This window comes from Bos grunniens, chromosome 1, assembly GCF_055505025.1.
Source record: "Bos grunniens cultivar Pamir isolate PY7600 chromosome 1, Bosgru_T2T1.0, whole genome shotgun sequence".
Classification (NCBI taxonomy): domain Eukaryota; kingdom Metazoa; phylum Chordata; class Mammalia; order Artiodactyla; family Bovidae; genus Bos; species Bos grunniens.
The window spans coordinates 8,251,267-8,270,004 of NC_141165.1; the positions used below are offsets into that span (position 1 = coordinate 8,251,267).

The 18,738-nt window shown below is 39.1% G+C and overlaps 1 protein-coding gene across 49 annotated transcripts in view; it reads right to left on the reverse strand.

Annotated features, from left to right (window-relative positions):
• Nucleotides 1–18,738, reverse strand: part of TTC3 (tetratricopeptide repeat domain 3) — a 129,764-nt gene that overhangs the window by 99,579 nt on the left and 11,447 nt on the right. For 21 of the 49 annotated variants that reach the window (XR_015166533.1, XR_015166524.1, XR_015166517.1 and 18 more), the window contains exons 2-10: nt 17,364–17,512; nt 16,363–16,405; nt 15,905–16,055; nt 15,378–15,465; nt 13,755–13,808; nt 12,639–12,759; nt 10,502–10,587; nt 8,890–8,984; nt 7,656–7,718 (exon numbers count right to left, since the gene is read on the reverse strand). The exons of 9 other annotated variants lie outside the window; for them this stretch is intronic. Coding sequence is in view for 21 of the 40 variants with exons in the window: in XM_086405605.1 (XP_086261731.1) it covers nt 7,656–7,718; nt 8,890–8,984; nt 10,502–10,587; nt 12,639–12,759; nt 13,755–13,808; nt 15,378–15,465; nt 15,905–16,055; nt 16,363–16,405; nt 17,364–17,512 (850 nt within the window). In the remaining 19 variants the exon portion in view is untranslated. Of the gene's footprint in view, nt 1–4,444; nt 4,797–7,655; nt 7,719–8,889; nt 8,985–10,501; nt 10,588–12,638; nt 12,760–13,754; nt 13,809–15,377; nt 15,466–15,904; nt 16,056–16,362; nt 16,406–17,363; nt 17,513–18,738 lie in introns of those variants that run through there. 19 more of the 49 variants (XM_086407270.1, XM_086406291.1, XM_086407769.1 and 16 more) reach the window with 7 other exon arrangements.

The following is an 18,738-nucleotide window of genomic DNA, read 5'->3' on the forward strand; positions in this document are numbered from 1 at the left end:
TTGCCCTGGGAATAGCAGCTCCACCAAGGCTGGCCCTGGAGTGGGGGAGGGGGGTGATCCTGGGCCCAAAAACAAAGGCCAGAAGAAAAAAATATTAGGGCTGGGTCAACTGGACATTCACATGAACCTTGACCCCTATCTCATACAAAAAAACACCTCCAGACGGATCATGGCATATCTCAGTTGAGTCCGACTCTCTGCCACCCCATGGACTGTAGCCCACCAGGCTCCTCTGTCCATGGATTCGCCAGGCAAGAATACTGGAGTGGGTTGCCATGCCTTTCTCCAGGGATCTTTCCAACCAAGAGATCACACCTGTGTCTTATGTCTCCTGCATTGGCAGGTGGGTTCTGTACCACTAGCGCCACCTGGGGATCCCCAGATGGACAGGAGATTTAAATACCAATAATCGGTCAAGCTTTTAGAAAACAAAGAATATTTTGCAGAGTAGGCAAAGATTATAATCAGAACACAAAAAGTGCTTACCATAAAGGAAAAAAATTGATAAATTGTAGTACATTAAAATTACTACTTGCATTCATGGGAAGAAAGCAAAAAAGGCAAGCCACAGAGCATGAGAAGGCATTTGTAATATTCATATTTTGACCAATGACTCCTATCCAGAATATTTTTTAAAAACCTACTAATAAAACATTCAACTCAAAAGAGAAAAATAAAAAAGACTCAACACAGGCACTTCACAAAAGATATCTGAGTAGTCAATAAGCATATGATAAACAAATGTTCAACTTAAACCTCCTAAATTAACTTAAGGAAATGCAAATTAAAATCACAGCATCATATCACCACACACTCAGCAGAATGTCTAAATGAAATGACACAAAATAATAAGTGTTAGTGAGGACGTGGAACTGAAACTCTCATGTGCTGCTGGCAGGAGTGTAAAATGATGCAACCACGGTGCAAATTATGTGCACAGCTGAGCATAAGCACACGCTCCTGTCCCAGCAATGCCACTCCTTTATTACATACTTAACAGAAATGAAGACATGTTCACAATGACACTATCTGTAAAAGTACTAGAAACCCCCAAATGCCCATCAACAATAGAATGGATAAAATGTGGTATATTCATGCAATAGATGAACACTTCACAACTACATGCAACAACATGGATCTCAAACACAATGCTGAAAACCAGACATAAAGAGCACGTATCACATGATTCTGTTTATATTGCACAAAGCAGGCAAAACTAACCTATGGTGTCAGAAGTCAGGAGTTATCCTGGGGGAGGAAGTGGGCAGTGACTGAGGGGGAACAAGGGTGACTTCCGGGGTACTGGGGTTGTGATCTGGATGCTGGGTATGGTTATTTGCATCTGAAAAATTCAACCTGCACACTTATGAACTGTACACTTCTCAATATGTGTATTACAGTTTTTCTTTTGCGTAGTGCAAGAGTCACCCTTCTGCGGGAGGGTGTAATGTCCAATGTGGTATTTGAATTACAGAAGCCCTCCTGCCATCCTGAGGGGGTGGGCAGTCTGAGGTCCAAGTCACACGGTGGGGCTGGAAAAAAACCACTAGGTCTTTGATGGCATTGTCGAGTCACTACATACACAACCCTAGGACCGTCTTCTGGAACTCTTGGATCAAGTAAGTTTTCTTCCCCATTTAAACCAGCTGAATTAAGAGATCTCTATTATTTGCAGCCAAAATCACCTGAATACAATGGCAAAACTCTCCCATCCTCTCTGCCTGAATGCCTTCACCAGCTGCCTGTGCTGGCTGCCTCCATCTCCTCATCCTCACTTCTGAGCCCACTCAGGCCTGGCATCTGTGCCAAGCTTCCCGCTGACAGCTCTCCCTAGGGACTAGAAGGTGTCCATAGAACTAAACCCAAGTTCCAAAGGGCTTCCCAGCAACAGGCCCTGTTGGCCACTCTCTCACTCGCTTCCAGGATCCTACACTGACTCTCCTCCTAGCTCTCTGGCGAACCTCGTAGGAGTCTCCTGTGCAGCTTCATCCTTCTCTCATCGGCCACTTTCTCTGTCCCACAAAGCTCAGTCCCAGCTCCCCTTCTAATGTCAGCCCACACTCTCTCTAGACCAGTGGGCAATCCTGGCTGCACATTAGTAGTACCTGGGGGGCTTCTAAAAAAGCCCGATGCCCAATTAAATGAGAACTTGGAGGGGTAACTGGGGTGGATTTCTTCAAAGCTCGAGTGATTTCAATGTGCAGTAATAGTTCTGGACTTGGGAGGGGAAGGAGATGCTATTAACTGACTTTCTCAAACCACAACACCTACGTACGTGAGAACTTTGAATGCCCAGAAGACTTATCATCTTTCCCCCTTATGGCAAATCGTCACTTTCAGGGCCTGATCAGATCATAAAGAAATAACATTTTTAGTCCCCAAGTTTCTCGATCTCACAATGAAGCAACAAAAGCAGGATTCAGATGGAATGGTCAGTTACTGTCAAATATGCAGTGACTATTAATCACACATACATTTTAAATCAAAAGTTAGTGTCTGGAAGTAAAATTACGTATGTTCTTTCATCCAAGTAAAATAAATTCTTGTTAGGAATTTATCCTATATATCTATGTATACTTGAATCGGAGTGTTAAACATAAAAGGATATTACATAGTTTTAGCTAACTTTTTAAACTGGAAATAAGCTATGTTCTAATACAAACTAATGCACAGTAAAACACTATGCAGCCATGAATAAAAACTGGGGTAGATGTCAGTATTCACTGATGTGCAACAACTCCAACATTTAAATATTAAAAGAAGCAAGATGTACAACAGAGTGTATAATATGCTCTTATCCATGTTAAAACAAAAGACACATACATTATACTGAACCAAATGAAAATGCCTTATTCTGACTTATAAAAATGGCAACTTCATCTGGTTCAAAGTAGTAAGTGTTCATAAAGGCATAAAATATTACTGAAATGCATAAGGATCTGAAGAAAGGGATTAGGGCAGGGGTCTCAGGTGGGCAAGAGTTTTCAGTTTATCCTTTTGTTCTCTTTTAATTTTTTATGATGTGCATCTGTTACTGTGTTTTAAAAAGGGGTGCACCTCAAATAAGACTGATAAAGTAACTATTTCCTTCAAAAGCAAATTCAGCATTTTTTTTAAGCAAAATAGAGATCATACAAGTAAGAGAACAGAGTGAGGAATAATTCATCAACCAATACACTAAAAACGCCCCACATACACTAAGATTTTTGAAAATTCTCACAAAAACATACAATTTACTTGATTTACACCTCACACACGTGTGTTCAGAAACACACACACAATCATTTAAAATCTAGCTGCCTCATATTATTCACAAGTTGGGAGCTAATAGAAGGGAATACCATCTAAGTGTAGTTAAATACCAAAGGATCAGAGTAAACACCAAGTTTTAAAATTCTATACTCTTCCCAAGTAAATTTAAAATATCCAAGACTAAGCTTTCCCCTTTTCCAATTACATTTCCTATTACACAGTTTATTCCATCCCACCAAAGAATTCAAATTTCCACACGCGAGTCCCACTGAGAATGAATTAAACAGTAACCCTAATCATCTACCTTGTATAACTATTGCAACCACAGAGGCTATAGATGCCTGATTGCTTTTTCTAGATTCTGTTCTAATCTGAAAATTTCAAATTACCTCAATTAAAAGCATCACTCTAAGATGCCCTCGACCTCTCAAATTCTATTTAAAACGGGGACTTATAGAAGACCGGAAGATAACGGACATCTCATCCCAGCCAGGCACTCTGGGATGCACCGCCCACAGGCGCAGCGTGAAAGGCTGGCAGGGAGCGCAAGCCTGCCCTCCCCTCCCTCACCCCAGCCCCGTCCCGGGTTTCCTGGAGCGGCACACCTCTGGAGAATGGTAAGGGTTCTGACTGGCTCTTGGCCTCACCTGTATCCACCCAAAGGTGGTCAGATTTAGAAACTGACTACGTGGCATTAAAACCTCCGCCACCACGCTGACCATTTCTGAGTGAAACATTTTCCCCACAAATACCTCACCTCAGGCTCCCAGCCAAACCGGCCTTAAAATATTTGTATTTCTCCCCTTTCAAGATTATTTTTCACTTACTTTATCCTAATGCTTGGTGTTTCATCTTATGTGCATTGTTAATTACACTTTGTATCAAATATACGTAACAGTACAGAGAATAACATTAACATAATCAATACCCATGTACCAGCTTAGCAAGACCTTAACATTTTGCCATATTTACTTCAGATCTTCTTGCCAGGTTTGTCACAGGTGACATCCATTGTGAACCATCTTTCCCAGCTCCAATCCATTGTCCTCCCTCCCTCCCCAGAGACAGCCACTCCATTGGTATTTTAACACGCCCGTGCACTTCAAAGTCACTGTTAATACATACTATGCATTAATTATGCATATGCGTATCATTTTGCACATTTCAAAACATCACATAAATGGCATCATACCGTACAAATCATTCTGCAACTTGCTTTTTCACTCAACACTGCATTCATTTTAACTGCTGCACAGCATTCCATTGTATGAATATACCATAATTCATTTTATCCATTCCCTATAGATGGACTTTTAGGTGGTTTCCATTTCTTTACTCTTAACCATAACGCTCTAATGAAGGCTTGCACACATCTTCTCGGGTAGCCCAGAAGCGGGCAGGAGAGTACACGTCTTCACCTTGCCACACGGCTCTCCACAGTGACTGCACCGATTTACACATTTCTCCGGCCGAGTATGAAAGTTTCCTTTGTTCCACGTCCTCTTAAACACTTGGTGCTATGAGGTTTTAAAATGTTTGCCAATCTAATGGGTATGAAAGAGAGACTCACAGTTTTTAATCTGCATGTCCTGTAAGGATAATCATGTTTATTGACTATTTAGATCATTATTTTAATTTTTTTCAACTTTCACATTGCTGTTTGAGCCTATCATCACCTGTGCATGGTGATTAATCGTAGAGACTGTGCATCCACCTGGGTTCACACCCACCCAGTGAGTATCTGAGGACACTGCTTAACCGCCCGGGCCTCAGGTTCCTCATCAAGAAAGACCCAGCAGCACCTATCTCACAGGGCTGGGAGGCTTTTATGAGTTAATACAGGAAAAGCACTCAAAACAGTGCCAGGGAGGCTATATGCTTCACCCTCAGCTGCTCAGCCAGATTCCCATGACAGATCTACCAGCCCTCAGAGACGAGGGCTTCAACACCTCTCAACCCTGGTAACTCAGCTAAATGGCATGGGTCCTCCTAGGTCAAGGACACATCTGAATCGCTGGCAGTGTGTTCTTTTCTGAAGTCATATCATCTACTCACTTGATAAGGAGTTACGTGCACTGCAGGTTCAGGAAACATTATCCCTCCATTACTGAGCAAGTCATGTATATAGTGAATGAGGTGGCAAACACCAGTAAAACCAGGGTGGCATCATGCTTCTGACATTAAACAAGCATCCAGCACATACTGGTGATTGCCTAACAAGGAAATGGTGCTGACCTGCCTCTACAGGAAACTGCTATGGTGTTGACCCACAAAGCTAGACCGTCAGCTGGGAGGTACAAGGATGGATGCACAACCCTACTCTTGATCTTGACCTTGACCTCACCAGGCTACCTGGCTTTGATGCACCTCCTTCAGAACAGAGTTTCAGCAGGCTCCTACTTGAGTGTCTAGCATTTAACACTCACAAAAGAAGGCAGAACCCCTCATTTGCCTCTCAGCTCCAAGGGATCCCCTATGCAGAGGGGATGACCTTCGACCCACTCTGAAGTTTCAGATAGGCGCCTCGATTTTCACAAGAGGCTAGCCAAGTTGCCAGCCAACCTATTCACCTTAAGAACATACAGAATGGCCTTTAAACAGCACAGGATATCTGCAAGTCTGGACCTAGCCAGAGGCAGTAACCTAAAGACATGTGCAGCCCATTTCTTGCCAGAACCAGTTGAGGACAGTGGTACTGATGGAAGACTGTGTCAAGCCCATCCATTCCTCTAGACTAGATAGCCTCGGTTATCCACGGCTTAAGCCATTTAAAAGCTGCATAACGTTAATACAGCGGTATTCTCCGAGGAGGTGATTTTTTATTTTCTTCTTTTTAAACTCTTGTATTTTCCAAATTTTCTACCATGAGAAAGTGTTCTGTTTATAATAAAAGAAAAACATAAATGTTATTTTTGAAAACTGTATACTTGGAATACACCATACTCCCCACTCCCACCTCCCACACTTCAATGCAAGTACTCTCCTTGGAAAACAACTGACAGCAGACTCTCTGCTCTTACAAGAATCTTAATTTCAAAAACTATTGATGAAAACCAAAACTGCACTCTCGGGGTGTGTTTCTTTTACTCTGAACAGGAATGCTGCTGAGATTGTTCTCTACCCCATCACTCAGTTCATATTACTTGTAAATCATAGAAGAAATTTCTTCCGGAACCAAACATCAGGAAAACAGTTTCCCCTGAGAAACTGGTGTCCTCTTTCTTCATATATAGTGAGAATTCTATAACTTGCAAGGTATTCTCTTTTTATTTTGGGCAACAGAAAGGCAAGATGCAAATAGGAATTATAACTAATAACTAAGCAGGACCTTACGCCTACGCAGCTTTATTCTGAGGATCCCAGTCTCTAACGTGGTTTTTTAGTTTGTTTTTAGTATTTTTCTACTGAATGGATGTATTCCAGAAGGAATCCTGTAAGACACAGTTAAATTTAACAGTCTACACTGCTCAACACTCACACTTAATATTTAAGTTCTAAAAACTGTAAGCTGAGAGACAATAAAATCATGGGGGCGCTGTCAACAATCTTTCTCAACTAATAAATACTAGCTCACTTCAACATGAGGAACTAAGAATTAATTACAATTTCACTCCCATAGTTAAATCATTAAACTTTTCTTTTCTTTATGAAGGACATTTACTTAGTTTTAGTCATACTTATACAGAAGAAACAAATACAGCAAGAATTGTTCCAGAACTATACAGATTAGCTAAGAGCAAAAGAAGGTAATATATTATAGGTGTTATAAACATAGATTATGCATCATCAGGTAAGAGCTGTGTTTGAATCTTGGCATCACTACATCACAGCTTGAAAAAAAATGGAGCAGGGTAGAACGAAATTCACAATTACTAATGGTATGAGTTCATCCACACGTAAAATATGGAAAATAACATTATCTAACCTATTAAATACACCAAGTCGCTCAGTTGTGTCTGACTCTCTGTAACCCCATGGACTGTAGCCCGCCAGGCTCCTCTGTCCATAGGATTTCCCAGGTAAAAATACTGGAGTGGGTTGCCATTTCCTCTTCCAGGGGATCTTCCCAGCCCAGGGATTGAACCCACATCTCCTGCACTGGCAGGCGGATTCTTTACCACTGAGCCACCTGGGAAGCCCTATTAAATGTGCTGTTGAGAATTAAATAACCTACTTCAAGTGCTTAAAATAATGCAAAGCATATGCTATCCACTCTATTAAAAAAATCAGTTTCTGTCATTGCTGTTTTTATATATAAAACCTACAGAGCTCTCTTTAACCATTTAACTATTTCTGCCAAAGAACTACTGAAGGATTTTCTGGCATAACTGCAAACAGAAACATTTCTCAAATATAGGTATTTAGCATAACAGCTGAGTGATTAAGCACTCTAAGCAATTTACCTGAATTGTCCAGTACGAAGAAAACAAAGAGCTCGGTTACCATAAAGCAGGTGATTTTCAGGCCTTTAAAAAAAAAGTGTTTCATCAGTGAAGAACATTACATTTAAAATAAGAACATAACACAGAAATCATAAGGCAAGAAAAAATTTTCAAAATCTTCATATCTGTTTGGCATAGCAGAAATGAATATAGGATTTGGAGTCCTAACTGGCTAAGTCCTGGTTCCTTCACTTCCTGAAGGGCTTGTTCAAATCAACTCAACTTCTCTGTATTCAAAATGAAGACTAAAAGTTCTGCTTTTTCTGTTACGCTCTTGGGGCTGCTGAGAGGATCAAATGAGACATTAAAATCTAGCGAACTACAAGCATGTTGTCACTGAAGAGGACAGAACACTTCTATGTAAATCAGAACTGTACCACCTTGACAAAGGACATCTGTAAACTGCAACCGTAATTTAAACAGTGTGACTTCAAGCTTTGTCCCATTTGGTTTTATCTTATTCCACCTCTTATTTCCACCTCTTACTTCACCTATATTATCTCCACCTCTTCCTAGAGCAGACAGGCAACCTTCCAAATGTGGTTTGCTACCTAGATTCACTCATTCCCTGTGGCGATGGGTACATCTGGAAAGAGCGTAGCTGTCTACAGCACACCCTCCTAAGGCTGCTACAGCATTAGGTGGCCCAGCAAAGATGTCAGTAAGAACCAAGTGAGGCACACGTGTAAGAATGCTACAAAATTCTAGCAGCTGGACAAATAGAAGATAAGGCAGAACACATGTACTCTCTCAACAATCCCAACTTTTATCCTTTAAAAGTTCCCTCATAGAAAGCACAAATCCCTGAATGGGTGACATCTAGTAACTAATTAGTTAACTAATTAGTAAAGAATTAGTAACTAATTCTTTCTTATCAGTCAATAATTTGGAAGGAATTAGAAGAAGGGAAAATGAGTCCAAGAAAAAACAGATGACCCTGTACTAGAAAGCTTGGGAACAAATTGGGGCAGGATAGAAGCAAATTCAAAATTTTGCCTAACAGGCTTAACTTATATAACTTAAGTTCATCTATTCAGTTCACCTCATGTTTCTTATACCTACGGGTGAGAAAACATTCTGCACAGCAAACTGAAGATACTCTCCAGTTCCTCATCTTGTGTTTCTTTCATACTGACTAGCATTGTAACGTGATCTGCCACATAGAAAGGGTCTCAATATTCCATTTTGCTCTTACCTACATTCAATGGCTCTGGTGTAATAGATAATAGCTATATCATATCTTTCTTTGGAAAACTCTTCATTTCCTTTCATTTTCATTAGTTCTCCTTGCTGAGAAATCAAAGTAAAAGAAGAGTCATCAATTACATTCAAAAAGAATCAGGAACCCAAAAACCTATGGAAAATGGTTCTGGGTTTTTATCTTAGAAGTCAAAAATAATCTGGGGGATTACTTATGTAGAAAACGAGAATTCAATACCCAGTATTTTGACATACACATTTAAAGAAGCCTGTCTCTAATGACTCAGGGCTAACTTTGTTAAAAAAGAATATTAAAAAGTAAACAAAACCACTACATTATGAATAATATGAACCATTAATCCCCTGTGTACCATATTTGGCAGGTCCACTCTTAAATATACATTATGCCTGCATAGCAGAAAAAAAAATAGATTTAAGGCAGAATTTTAATTTTAGGCTAGAAAATGTGATACTATTCAATAAACGTAAGAGCTTAAAAAATGTTGATTAGACTAACTGCCCCTCAAAAAATGAGGTGACAAAGTTAGCAAAGATGAAATAAAAACAAAACGCAGGAAAAAAGGGCATGAAATCAAATATGCTATAGCTATAACTAAAATTTCAACGGAAACATTCAAATTTTCAAAATAAACTATTATTTACTGGATTATATCATGAATGGAAAAATAATTTCCTAAATCCTTTTCTAAAAATTTGATTGTTAAAATCTTATTTTCTCTGGGTAAATTGTATGACATATGAATTACATGTCAATAAAGCTGGTCCCAAAGAAAATCATACTCTCTCAATTAATTAAAAGCCTTTTAAATTAAATTTAAAAAAAATCAAGCTTCAATTTTCAATTAACTTTTAAAATCTTTAACATAAAATTCTGGGACTTCTCTGGTTGTCCAGAGGTTGGGAATCCGCCTCCCAAGGCAGGGGACACTGGTTAGTTCCTGGTCTGGGAAGATCTCGTGTACCTAGGGGCAACCAAGCCCACGTGCCACAGCGGGTGAGCCTGCGCTCCAGAGCCCGTGAACCACAACGACTGAAGTCCACCCACTGCAACCACTGAAACCTGTACAGCCTGTTTGCTTTAGACAGGCACTGAAGCCTGTGGTTTGCAACGAGAAGCCTGCTCGCCACAACCACAGAAAGCCCAACCAGTGCAGCCTAAAATAAGTAAATTAAAATTAAAAAAATTTTAAAATTCTGATCAAGATGTCTTCCTCTTCCAAAACCAATTCTAATCAAAATTTACTAAAAACCTCTCTCAAATATGTTATCAAATTCTACAGTAGTCCTTCTTATATTCAGATGTGCTGTGTGCTCAGTTGTTCAGTCATGTCCGACTCTTCGCAACCCTGTGGACTGTAGCCTGCCAGGCTCCTCTGACCATGGGGATTCTCCAGGCAAGACTACTGAAGTGAGTTGTCATGCCCTCCTCCAGGGGATCTTCCAAACCCAGAGATCGAACCCACGTCTCCCATATTGCAGGCAGATTCTTTACCATCTGAGCCAATACTGAAATTTCCCCTGAATATTAATAAAAGTTCTAACAAACAAATCTCAAAATATACTTACAAATAATTATTTATTCTCACCTCTAGACACTCCGCACAACTTTGAGTTTTAAATTCTTCAAGCAAACTGCAGTTTTCTGTTACAACTTTAGTTATGTGATACTTGTCTAAATGTTATTTTTAGGAGAGAGTGAGAAAAAATGTATTAAAAAAATTGGTATTGTTAATGTTCTCACTCTTAGGCTAGGTATGTGAGTCTGTAAAGTTAAACAACTGATAAACTGTTTCAGAAAACATTGGATTCATTGCTTGCCATGAAGCTAATTGACCTTATTTCTAGCTTATTATTACTCTAGTTCTAATTGTAGGTAACAGTGCTCTGTCCTAACACATTCCAATCAGGCCTCATAATTACTCAAGTCAATTTAATAACACTGAGCTACAGTGTACCCAGCACAAAGTTCAACTAAAATTTCTGAAAACAAAAGCCTGGGAAACTACTTTCTAAGATATATTTAATATAAAAAAATTTTTTTAACGTCTTATTTCAACATTATAACTCTCAAGTCAAAATCAGACATTTTTTGAAACATTCTCATAAAAATGTAATAAATAATTCAAACGCAGTAGGTAATAACCAACATTTATGTTAAAAGTTTACGAGACCTCATTTTCTATATTTTAAGCTGTTCTATAAAAAAGATTTTATTAATAAGTGGTAAATAATTTTATTGCAACAAAACTATAATTATGCCTCCAGCCAAACATATTCATTTCCAAGGCAAAGTAGTACCTAAAACTTAACACTGAAGAATTTCAGAAGATGATGGGGACAGAATAAGATTATAGAACAAAAACCTGAACTTTGGGATCAGAGAGACCTAACTTCTTATTTAGGTTCTACTACTTAACAGACGAAAGCAGTATCATTTAACCTCTCAAAGTTTACTCATTTCTAAAATAGGATCACAGCAGCTACCTTGCAGGGCTATTATAAAGAAAAGAGCACACAGAAAGTGTCAGAAACAAGTCCAACAACAGACGCCCAATACATGATACTGGTCGTCTAATTTCACCATAAAATCTAGCCTATAATTAAAGGCTTCCAAAACAACAAAGAGAACCACCTCTACTCATGTAATACAGCCCAGCATCTAATAAATATCAGGAAAACCTGTCTTCATATTTAAGCTTAATTTCTAACACCCAGGTCAAGAGTACAAAGTATGCCCTCTACTCAGCAGAAATGGCAAATAATCAGTCACCATCAACTGAAGAGTCAAGTACTTCCTGTTTCAAGATCCCTATAAAAACACTATGGTTTTTCCTGTGTTCATGTATGGATTTGAGAGTTGGACTGTGAAGAAAGCTGAGTGCCAAAGAATTGATGCTTTTGAACTATGGTGTTGGAGAAGACTCTTGAGAGTCCCTTGGACTGCAAGGAGATCCAACCAGTCCATTCTGAAGGAGATCAGCCCTGGGATTTCTTTGGAGGGAATGATGCTGAAGCGGAAACTCCAGTACTTTGGCCACCTCATGTGAAGAGTTGACTCATTGGAAAAGACTCTGATGCTGGGAGGGATTGGGGGCAAGAGGAGAAGGGGACGACAGAGGATGAGATGGCTGGATGGCATCACTGACTCGATGGATGTGAGTCTGAGTGAACTACCGGAGTTGGTGTTGGACAGGGAGACCTGGCGTGCTGCGATTCATGGGGTCGCAGAGAGTCGGATATGACTGAGCGACTGAACTGAACTGACTGATAAGAACACTGCTAACATTCAAATGCTTTAGAGAAAAATATTTCACAAGGTAAAAAATATATAAGGCAGTTTCATCATACCTCAAAGTAACAGATTCATCAGAAAAATGAAAATTATGGTCTTAGCTCAGTTACTTATTTCTCTTATGAATGAAAATACATGAACCCCAGTGTGGAGTCTTTCTTTGGTTATTATATATAATAACTCATAGCATCCACTTGGTAGGATGTTTAAAAAATATATAGTCACACAAATCATCAATATAGGAAATACAAAATAAAATTAACTACAGGGTTAAAGTTCTCTTATCCAGTCTTTTCTCTTATGCACAAGAGAAAAAAACATGTTTAAAAATCCTAAGATAAACACAAAATCACATAGCCATGCATTCTACTTTCCAAAATAATACCTTTATAAAACTAAGTCAAGTAACAATTTAAAGCATTTATACTTACATTCAGTAAAGAAAATACTTAACATACGCCAACAATTATCAACTGCTCCTAATTTAGATAAAATTGTTACATCGCCTGTGTATTTCACCCAATTCAAAGCTTCTTCCATTGCCAAGATTTTCTGTTTCAAAAAGAGGGGTGAAAATGTGATTTATGTATTAATTATAAGTTTACATGTGGCATTATAAATTTCTCTTATATAGCATTTCATATTCTTAATAAAAACTTGGAAAACATATTTTCATTACTCTGGCATGCAACCTAGAATAGCTAGACCCCAGCGCACAAGTTAACAGAGACCATAGACTCACATATGTTACATCTTCAGGGAACCTCAGGCCACCCTCAGAGCTCAAAATGCTGCTGCAGTGATTACAGAACAGGAAGCTGAGGTCTACAACCTGGCCAGAGGCTGCCCTGGGGAGCAGGAGAGTCCAATAACAAAGGTGAACGAGGGTTCTCAGGTCTCATCTACACTAGGACTTCCATCCTTACCTCAAAATTAAAGGTACAGATTAAGGTTCACAAAAGGTACTATGTATTTTAAATGGTCTTTGGCAGAGAGAAGAATAAGCATATATACAACAAGAGGAGTGCATGCCTGGACAAATAAGCGCTCAGTGCGATGACCTTCATCAAGGGTCAAGGGTTCACAGAAATGTTATCATACTTCTAATGTCTGAAAAGACCTCAGAAATAGTGGAGTTATCAGTGCTGGTGTCAGGCTTAAGGGAAACATGTATCTGTCAGAAATTCCCTGGCAGTCCAGTGGTTAGGACTCTGCAGCCTCACTGCTGAGGGCCCAGGTTCAATCCCTGGCCGAGCAACCAAGATCCCACAAAATGAGATTATCCAGTAATCATATACCGAAAAATGTCCACACCAGGGACCTAGTAATTTCATTTGGAAGAGAATATATGACAGATAAACAAAAGAGAAAAAACAATCAAATTGCAAAAAAAAAAAAAAAAAGCTATGGGGGGAAAAAATGAAAATGATACAAACCACCCAAATAAGGAGACTGCTTAGGCAAAATATAGAAATCCATACGACTAAATGCTACATATGAATAACTGCCACTTATTCACAGTGCTGGATTCTCATGTTGACACTTACATTCTCTATTTTATAGCCAATTCTCAATAAGCCTCCGATAAAGAATGTATCATTCTGCAAAACAAAAAAAAACATTTTTTTTATCTGGCCAATTATACTTTAATTTTCTAGTGAATAAAAAAAATTCTACATTTTAGGAATACTACTGTATGTACAGGGCTTCCCAGGTGGCTCAGTAGTAGAGAATCCGCCTGCCAGGCAGGAGATCCCTGAGACAGGTAGATCCCCTGGAGAAGGAAATGGCAACCCACTCCAGTATTCTTGCCTGGGAAATCCCATGGACGGAGGAGCCCACCAGGCTCCTCCGTCCATGGGCTCGCAAAGAGTTGGACACAACTGAACAACTAAAAACCACCGTATGTACCAGTAGTCCACTTCCCAGAGCAGTATTATGCCCAACTGACCTCTTAAGGACCCTGAATCAAGTCAGAAACAGTCTTACACAGGGTTCTAATAATAAAATGATTTAGTGTAACTTTTAGATGTACTGATTTTAAAGTTCATTACACCTAAAAATCTTTTTATAAAATTCATTGGCTTATATAAATTATTGCAAAGGATTATCTATAGGAAATAAATATCAGAATGCCCTTTCTAAATTTAAGTTTGCAATCAGAATTTGCAAGAAAAACACTTGGCCCCATAACCAAATGAAATAAGAAAAGTTATTAATGGCTTTCAAGGGAAAAAAAAACACAAAACCTTTCAGTGTAGTACACAGATAACTCCTCAAATCTGACATGATAAAGTTTATCCCAAAGAAAAAATATTTGTTGTGGTGGTGGTGACAATGACATGATTTTATGTTACAAGAAAGAACCTGTCACTTTTAGAACCTGTGACAAAGGTTTCTGTGAACCAGGAGCACACTTTCATTTGTGACAAATTCTAATTTCTATTCTTTAAAGAAATGGAGCCAGCCTAGTTCTCATCATGTCACTTCAGAACCATGAAAACAGCCATCTACCTAACCTCTGAAATATACAGCATGAACTCTTGCATAGCAGAATAAGCTCAGGTTGTGCTGTGCTGTGCTTAGTAGCTCAGTCATGTCTGACTCTTTGCAACCTTCATGAACTGCCTCTCGCCAGGCTTCCCTGTCCTTTGCTATTTCCCAGTTTGTTCAGACTCATGTCCATTGAATGAGTGATAACATCCAACTATCTCATCCTCTGTCGTCCCCTTCTCTTCTTGCCCTCAATCTTTTCCAGCATCAGGGTCTTTTCCAATGAGTCAGTTCTTTGCATCAGGTGGCCAAATACCAGAGCTTCAGCATTAGTCCTTTCAATGAATATTCAGGACTGATTTTCTTTAGGATGGACTGGTTGGATCTCCTTGCAGTCCCCAAAGGGACTTGCAAGAGTCTTCTCCAACACTACAGTTCAAAAGCATGAATTCTTCAGCACTCAGCTTTCTTTACGGTCCAACTCTGAGACATCCATACATGACTACTGGAAAAACCATAGCTTTGACTATAGGGACCTTTGTTGGCAAAGTAAACTCAGGTTAACCAAAACTAAAACCATTCCTGTTAGCCACTATAAATTAGTAGCATGGGCCTGATACCATATAAATATTTATATTCCTGAAATAGGGGGGTGGGATATACATTCTATATCTTACCACAACTTTCTTTGCCAAATCCACAATATCTTCCATCAGTTCAAGCTGCTGTAATTTCTTCAAACTTATCTCACAAGCATGAGAACCGCTTAAAGACAAATTTATTTTTTAAAAGATTATGTTTTCATATATAAAAATTCATTAAATTTTACACTTGACTATGTTATACCTCAATTTAAACTATTGGAATAAAAATTCTATTTCTTTCCTCTAGGTAATAACAAGCTATTTATTAAGTAGACAAAATATTACACCTTTTTCTTTCTTCTGTACTATAATGCTTGTATTTATAAACAAGTATATTATTTCTTCCTTAATCTAATGCTCTTCAATTTCATTAAATCACCAAGATTATTCATTCGTATCCAAATCCCAGTATTAACTTTTTCCACTCTATTAAACAAAAGTAGAGTTGAACAGTATATAAGAATGAGACATAAGCCTTCCATTGTACTTGGCATCCCTCAGTGGTAAGGCAACACGCTTACCACTGTTCATACAGAATGGTTTAACACACAGTAACTCACCTGGTCCTTACACAGGAGTGCATCCGTGTTATTATAGAGCTCTGCTGACGTTGAAACAGAAGTGGCCAGAAGATGTGGACTTTAATGGCATCACAGTAATCTTGCAGGACAGAAATAGGTTGACTACACCACAGAGTGCAGATGTCAAATTCTTAATAAAAAAAAGTTTTAAATTAATATTTTGTGCCTTGTTTTGGAATGAATCAACACTGTTAAGGGAAAAGACAAAAATGGATATGGAAAGGTAAGAAATGAATGGATAAAATACCTGAATCTGTTAGATGTTAAGAATATCTAAATGTCAGCTAAAACTATTTAACAAAGGATTTTTTAATTTCTAGTGAAAAAGAACAGCAAAGAATAAATTCTCTTAAAGATATACGTCTATTATGTTGATGTGAACATATGAACATCCTGTAGAAGTTGTTTCAACAAAATTAAAATATCAATGTACTCACCTAAGTTTCCCTCAGTTTGGGCATAATCTTTATACTGTCTACCCTAAAAAGGAAAAGAATTCTTTTGATTTGTATCTAGTAAAATGCAGAAGTGCAGTTCTCCATTTCTTAAAACCTTATTTATTTACTTTTGGTTGCACTGGGTCTCCGCTGCTGCACACATACTTTTCTCTAGTTGTGGTGCACGGGCTTTTCTTCGCAGTGGCCTCTCTGGCAGAGCACAGACTCTAGGGTGCCCAGGCTTCAGTAGCTGTGGCATGCGGGCTTAGCTGCCCCACAGCAGGTGAGATCTTCCTGGAACAGGGATCGAACCCATGTCCCCGGCACTGGCAAGCGGACTCTTAACCACTGGACCACCAGGGAACTCCCCAGTTCTTGATGTAAGGGCAATCAGTACTAAACTAAAAACTTTCGGTACATTTACTTACACATTTTCAACACATCTTCAACCGATGTGTCTTTCAGCCTTTTCTCACAGGGCTTCCCCCAGTCTGTTTCTATGGGTCTCCCCTGAGAGCCTTGCTCACCTCCAGGCAGAAAACAAGCTTTCAGCAGCACTGCACATATCCCCTGGTGAGGCACTGCCTGCTCTCTTGTCTGAAACGACCCCTGCAGAAACTATATATACCTCCCTGTAAAATTTCAAGTAGCACACGAAATCTTTAAGGTTCTCACAAGAAGAAAAACAATGTATAACTATGTTGTAGAGATGGACGGTAACTGGACTTACTGTGTTGATCTCACAATATGTACGTATGTTGAATCATTATGTTGTACATCTGAAACTAATGTCATGTCAATTATATCTCAATTTAAAAAAAAACTTTAAGAAGACATTATATTAAAAATAAAAAGTTAAGGGAACTTCCCTGACAGTCCAGTGGTTAAGACTGTACATCCAATGCAGAGGTCATGTGTTCAATCCCTGGTCAGGGAACTAAGATCTGGCATGTGGTGCAATAAGGCCAAGAAAAAAAAAAAAAGTTAAGAAATCTACTTACCACTCCATCACAGTAAAGCTGAGTCACACGAACATAATCACTGGACATAAACTCAGGGGCAAAGATACAATCATCCACATAAGGGCAATCTTCTAACAAGGCATAATCTGCAAAATTTCCCTGGGGAAAATCGGCCATGGTACACCACCCTAAGGACACAACACAAACTCAAATCAACAATGAAATCATTTGAGATGATATAAGCAGTTTTCCTAGCTTCTGCGGTATGTTTGATAAATACTTGGAACTTATGCCTCCAGGAAGCAACTCTGATGAGAACACTGAGCTCTGGAAGAGTCTCACCCTCATTTGCTAGTCTCTGCCATGACTCTCCTCAAGCATCAGTTTAATCTGTTTCTTTTCTTTAGCTTCAAAGAGTCACCATCTCTGAATTTAACTGTTTACATGTCTCCTTTAGATGGAAGATAATTAAGGGCAGCTTATTTCATCTTTGTATGCTCCTAGCATGTGCTAAGTCCTCAAACAATGAGTTCAATAAGTGAACAAAAAACATCTTTCCACCACTGCCCTTTAACTCCATTTGCTTTTACTGCATCTATGAAATACGCTATTTCATCATACACGAACTCTTGCCACATTCTCCACCTCCTGACTAGAACTAAATCTTGATCCACTGAAAGAATGGTTGCCTATCCAGACCGAACTGTGTGTTTCTGTCCTGGGCACAGGGGCAGAGCTGAAGTGGTACAGGGAGAGCGTGCCCACCTCTTAATTCCTACAGCCACATCCAGACCTTCCCAGCACTCACTGCTCCTTATTCTCTAAACTACTGCAACACAGGTAAGCACTGCTAGACTGCAACAGTGGGCAAACCCCTCATGTTACCAACAACCACATTTTTAAAATAATTATTTCAATAGAGGGGCAGGGGGCTGGAGTTGCAGACTCAAGTTTTTTTTTCCTGAAGCAAGTTCAGTCATAAAAAGGTATAGCTGTCAGAGAACTGGTACAAAACCTAACTATCACTGAAAAGAACTCAGTATTTTATTACTTCTAACTCTTCTCCAAAGAATGACTTTCCTCTTTGAGCATCACCAGCACCATTATTAACAGTGCTTTTTAATCTTTTCACTTCACCACTACTATCCCACTATTGTTAGGATAAACCAAGTTTCTTTTTTCCTAACCAAAACCACCATCAGCCCTTGGAAAATACATCTGTTTCTTTAATTAATCCTTTTCATGTTCCACTTGCTGTACAACCACCTCACAATATCAGAAGTGAAGAACAATAACCACCTTCATAGCAAACTGTTGGTACCATTTGTCACACGATGTGCCAAGCGTTTTGCGTGCACCACCTCATCAACACTCACAGCAACTCTCTGCAGGTACAAGTATCACCATCGTCACT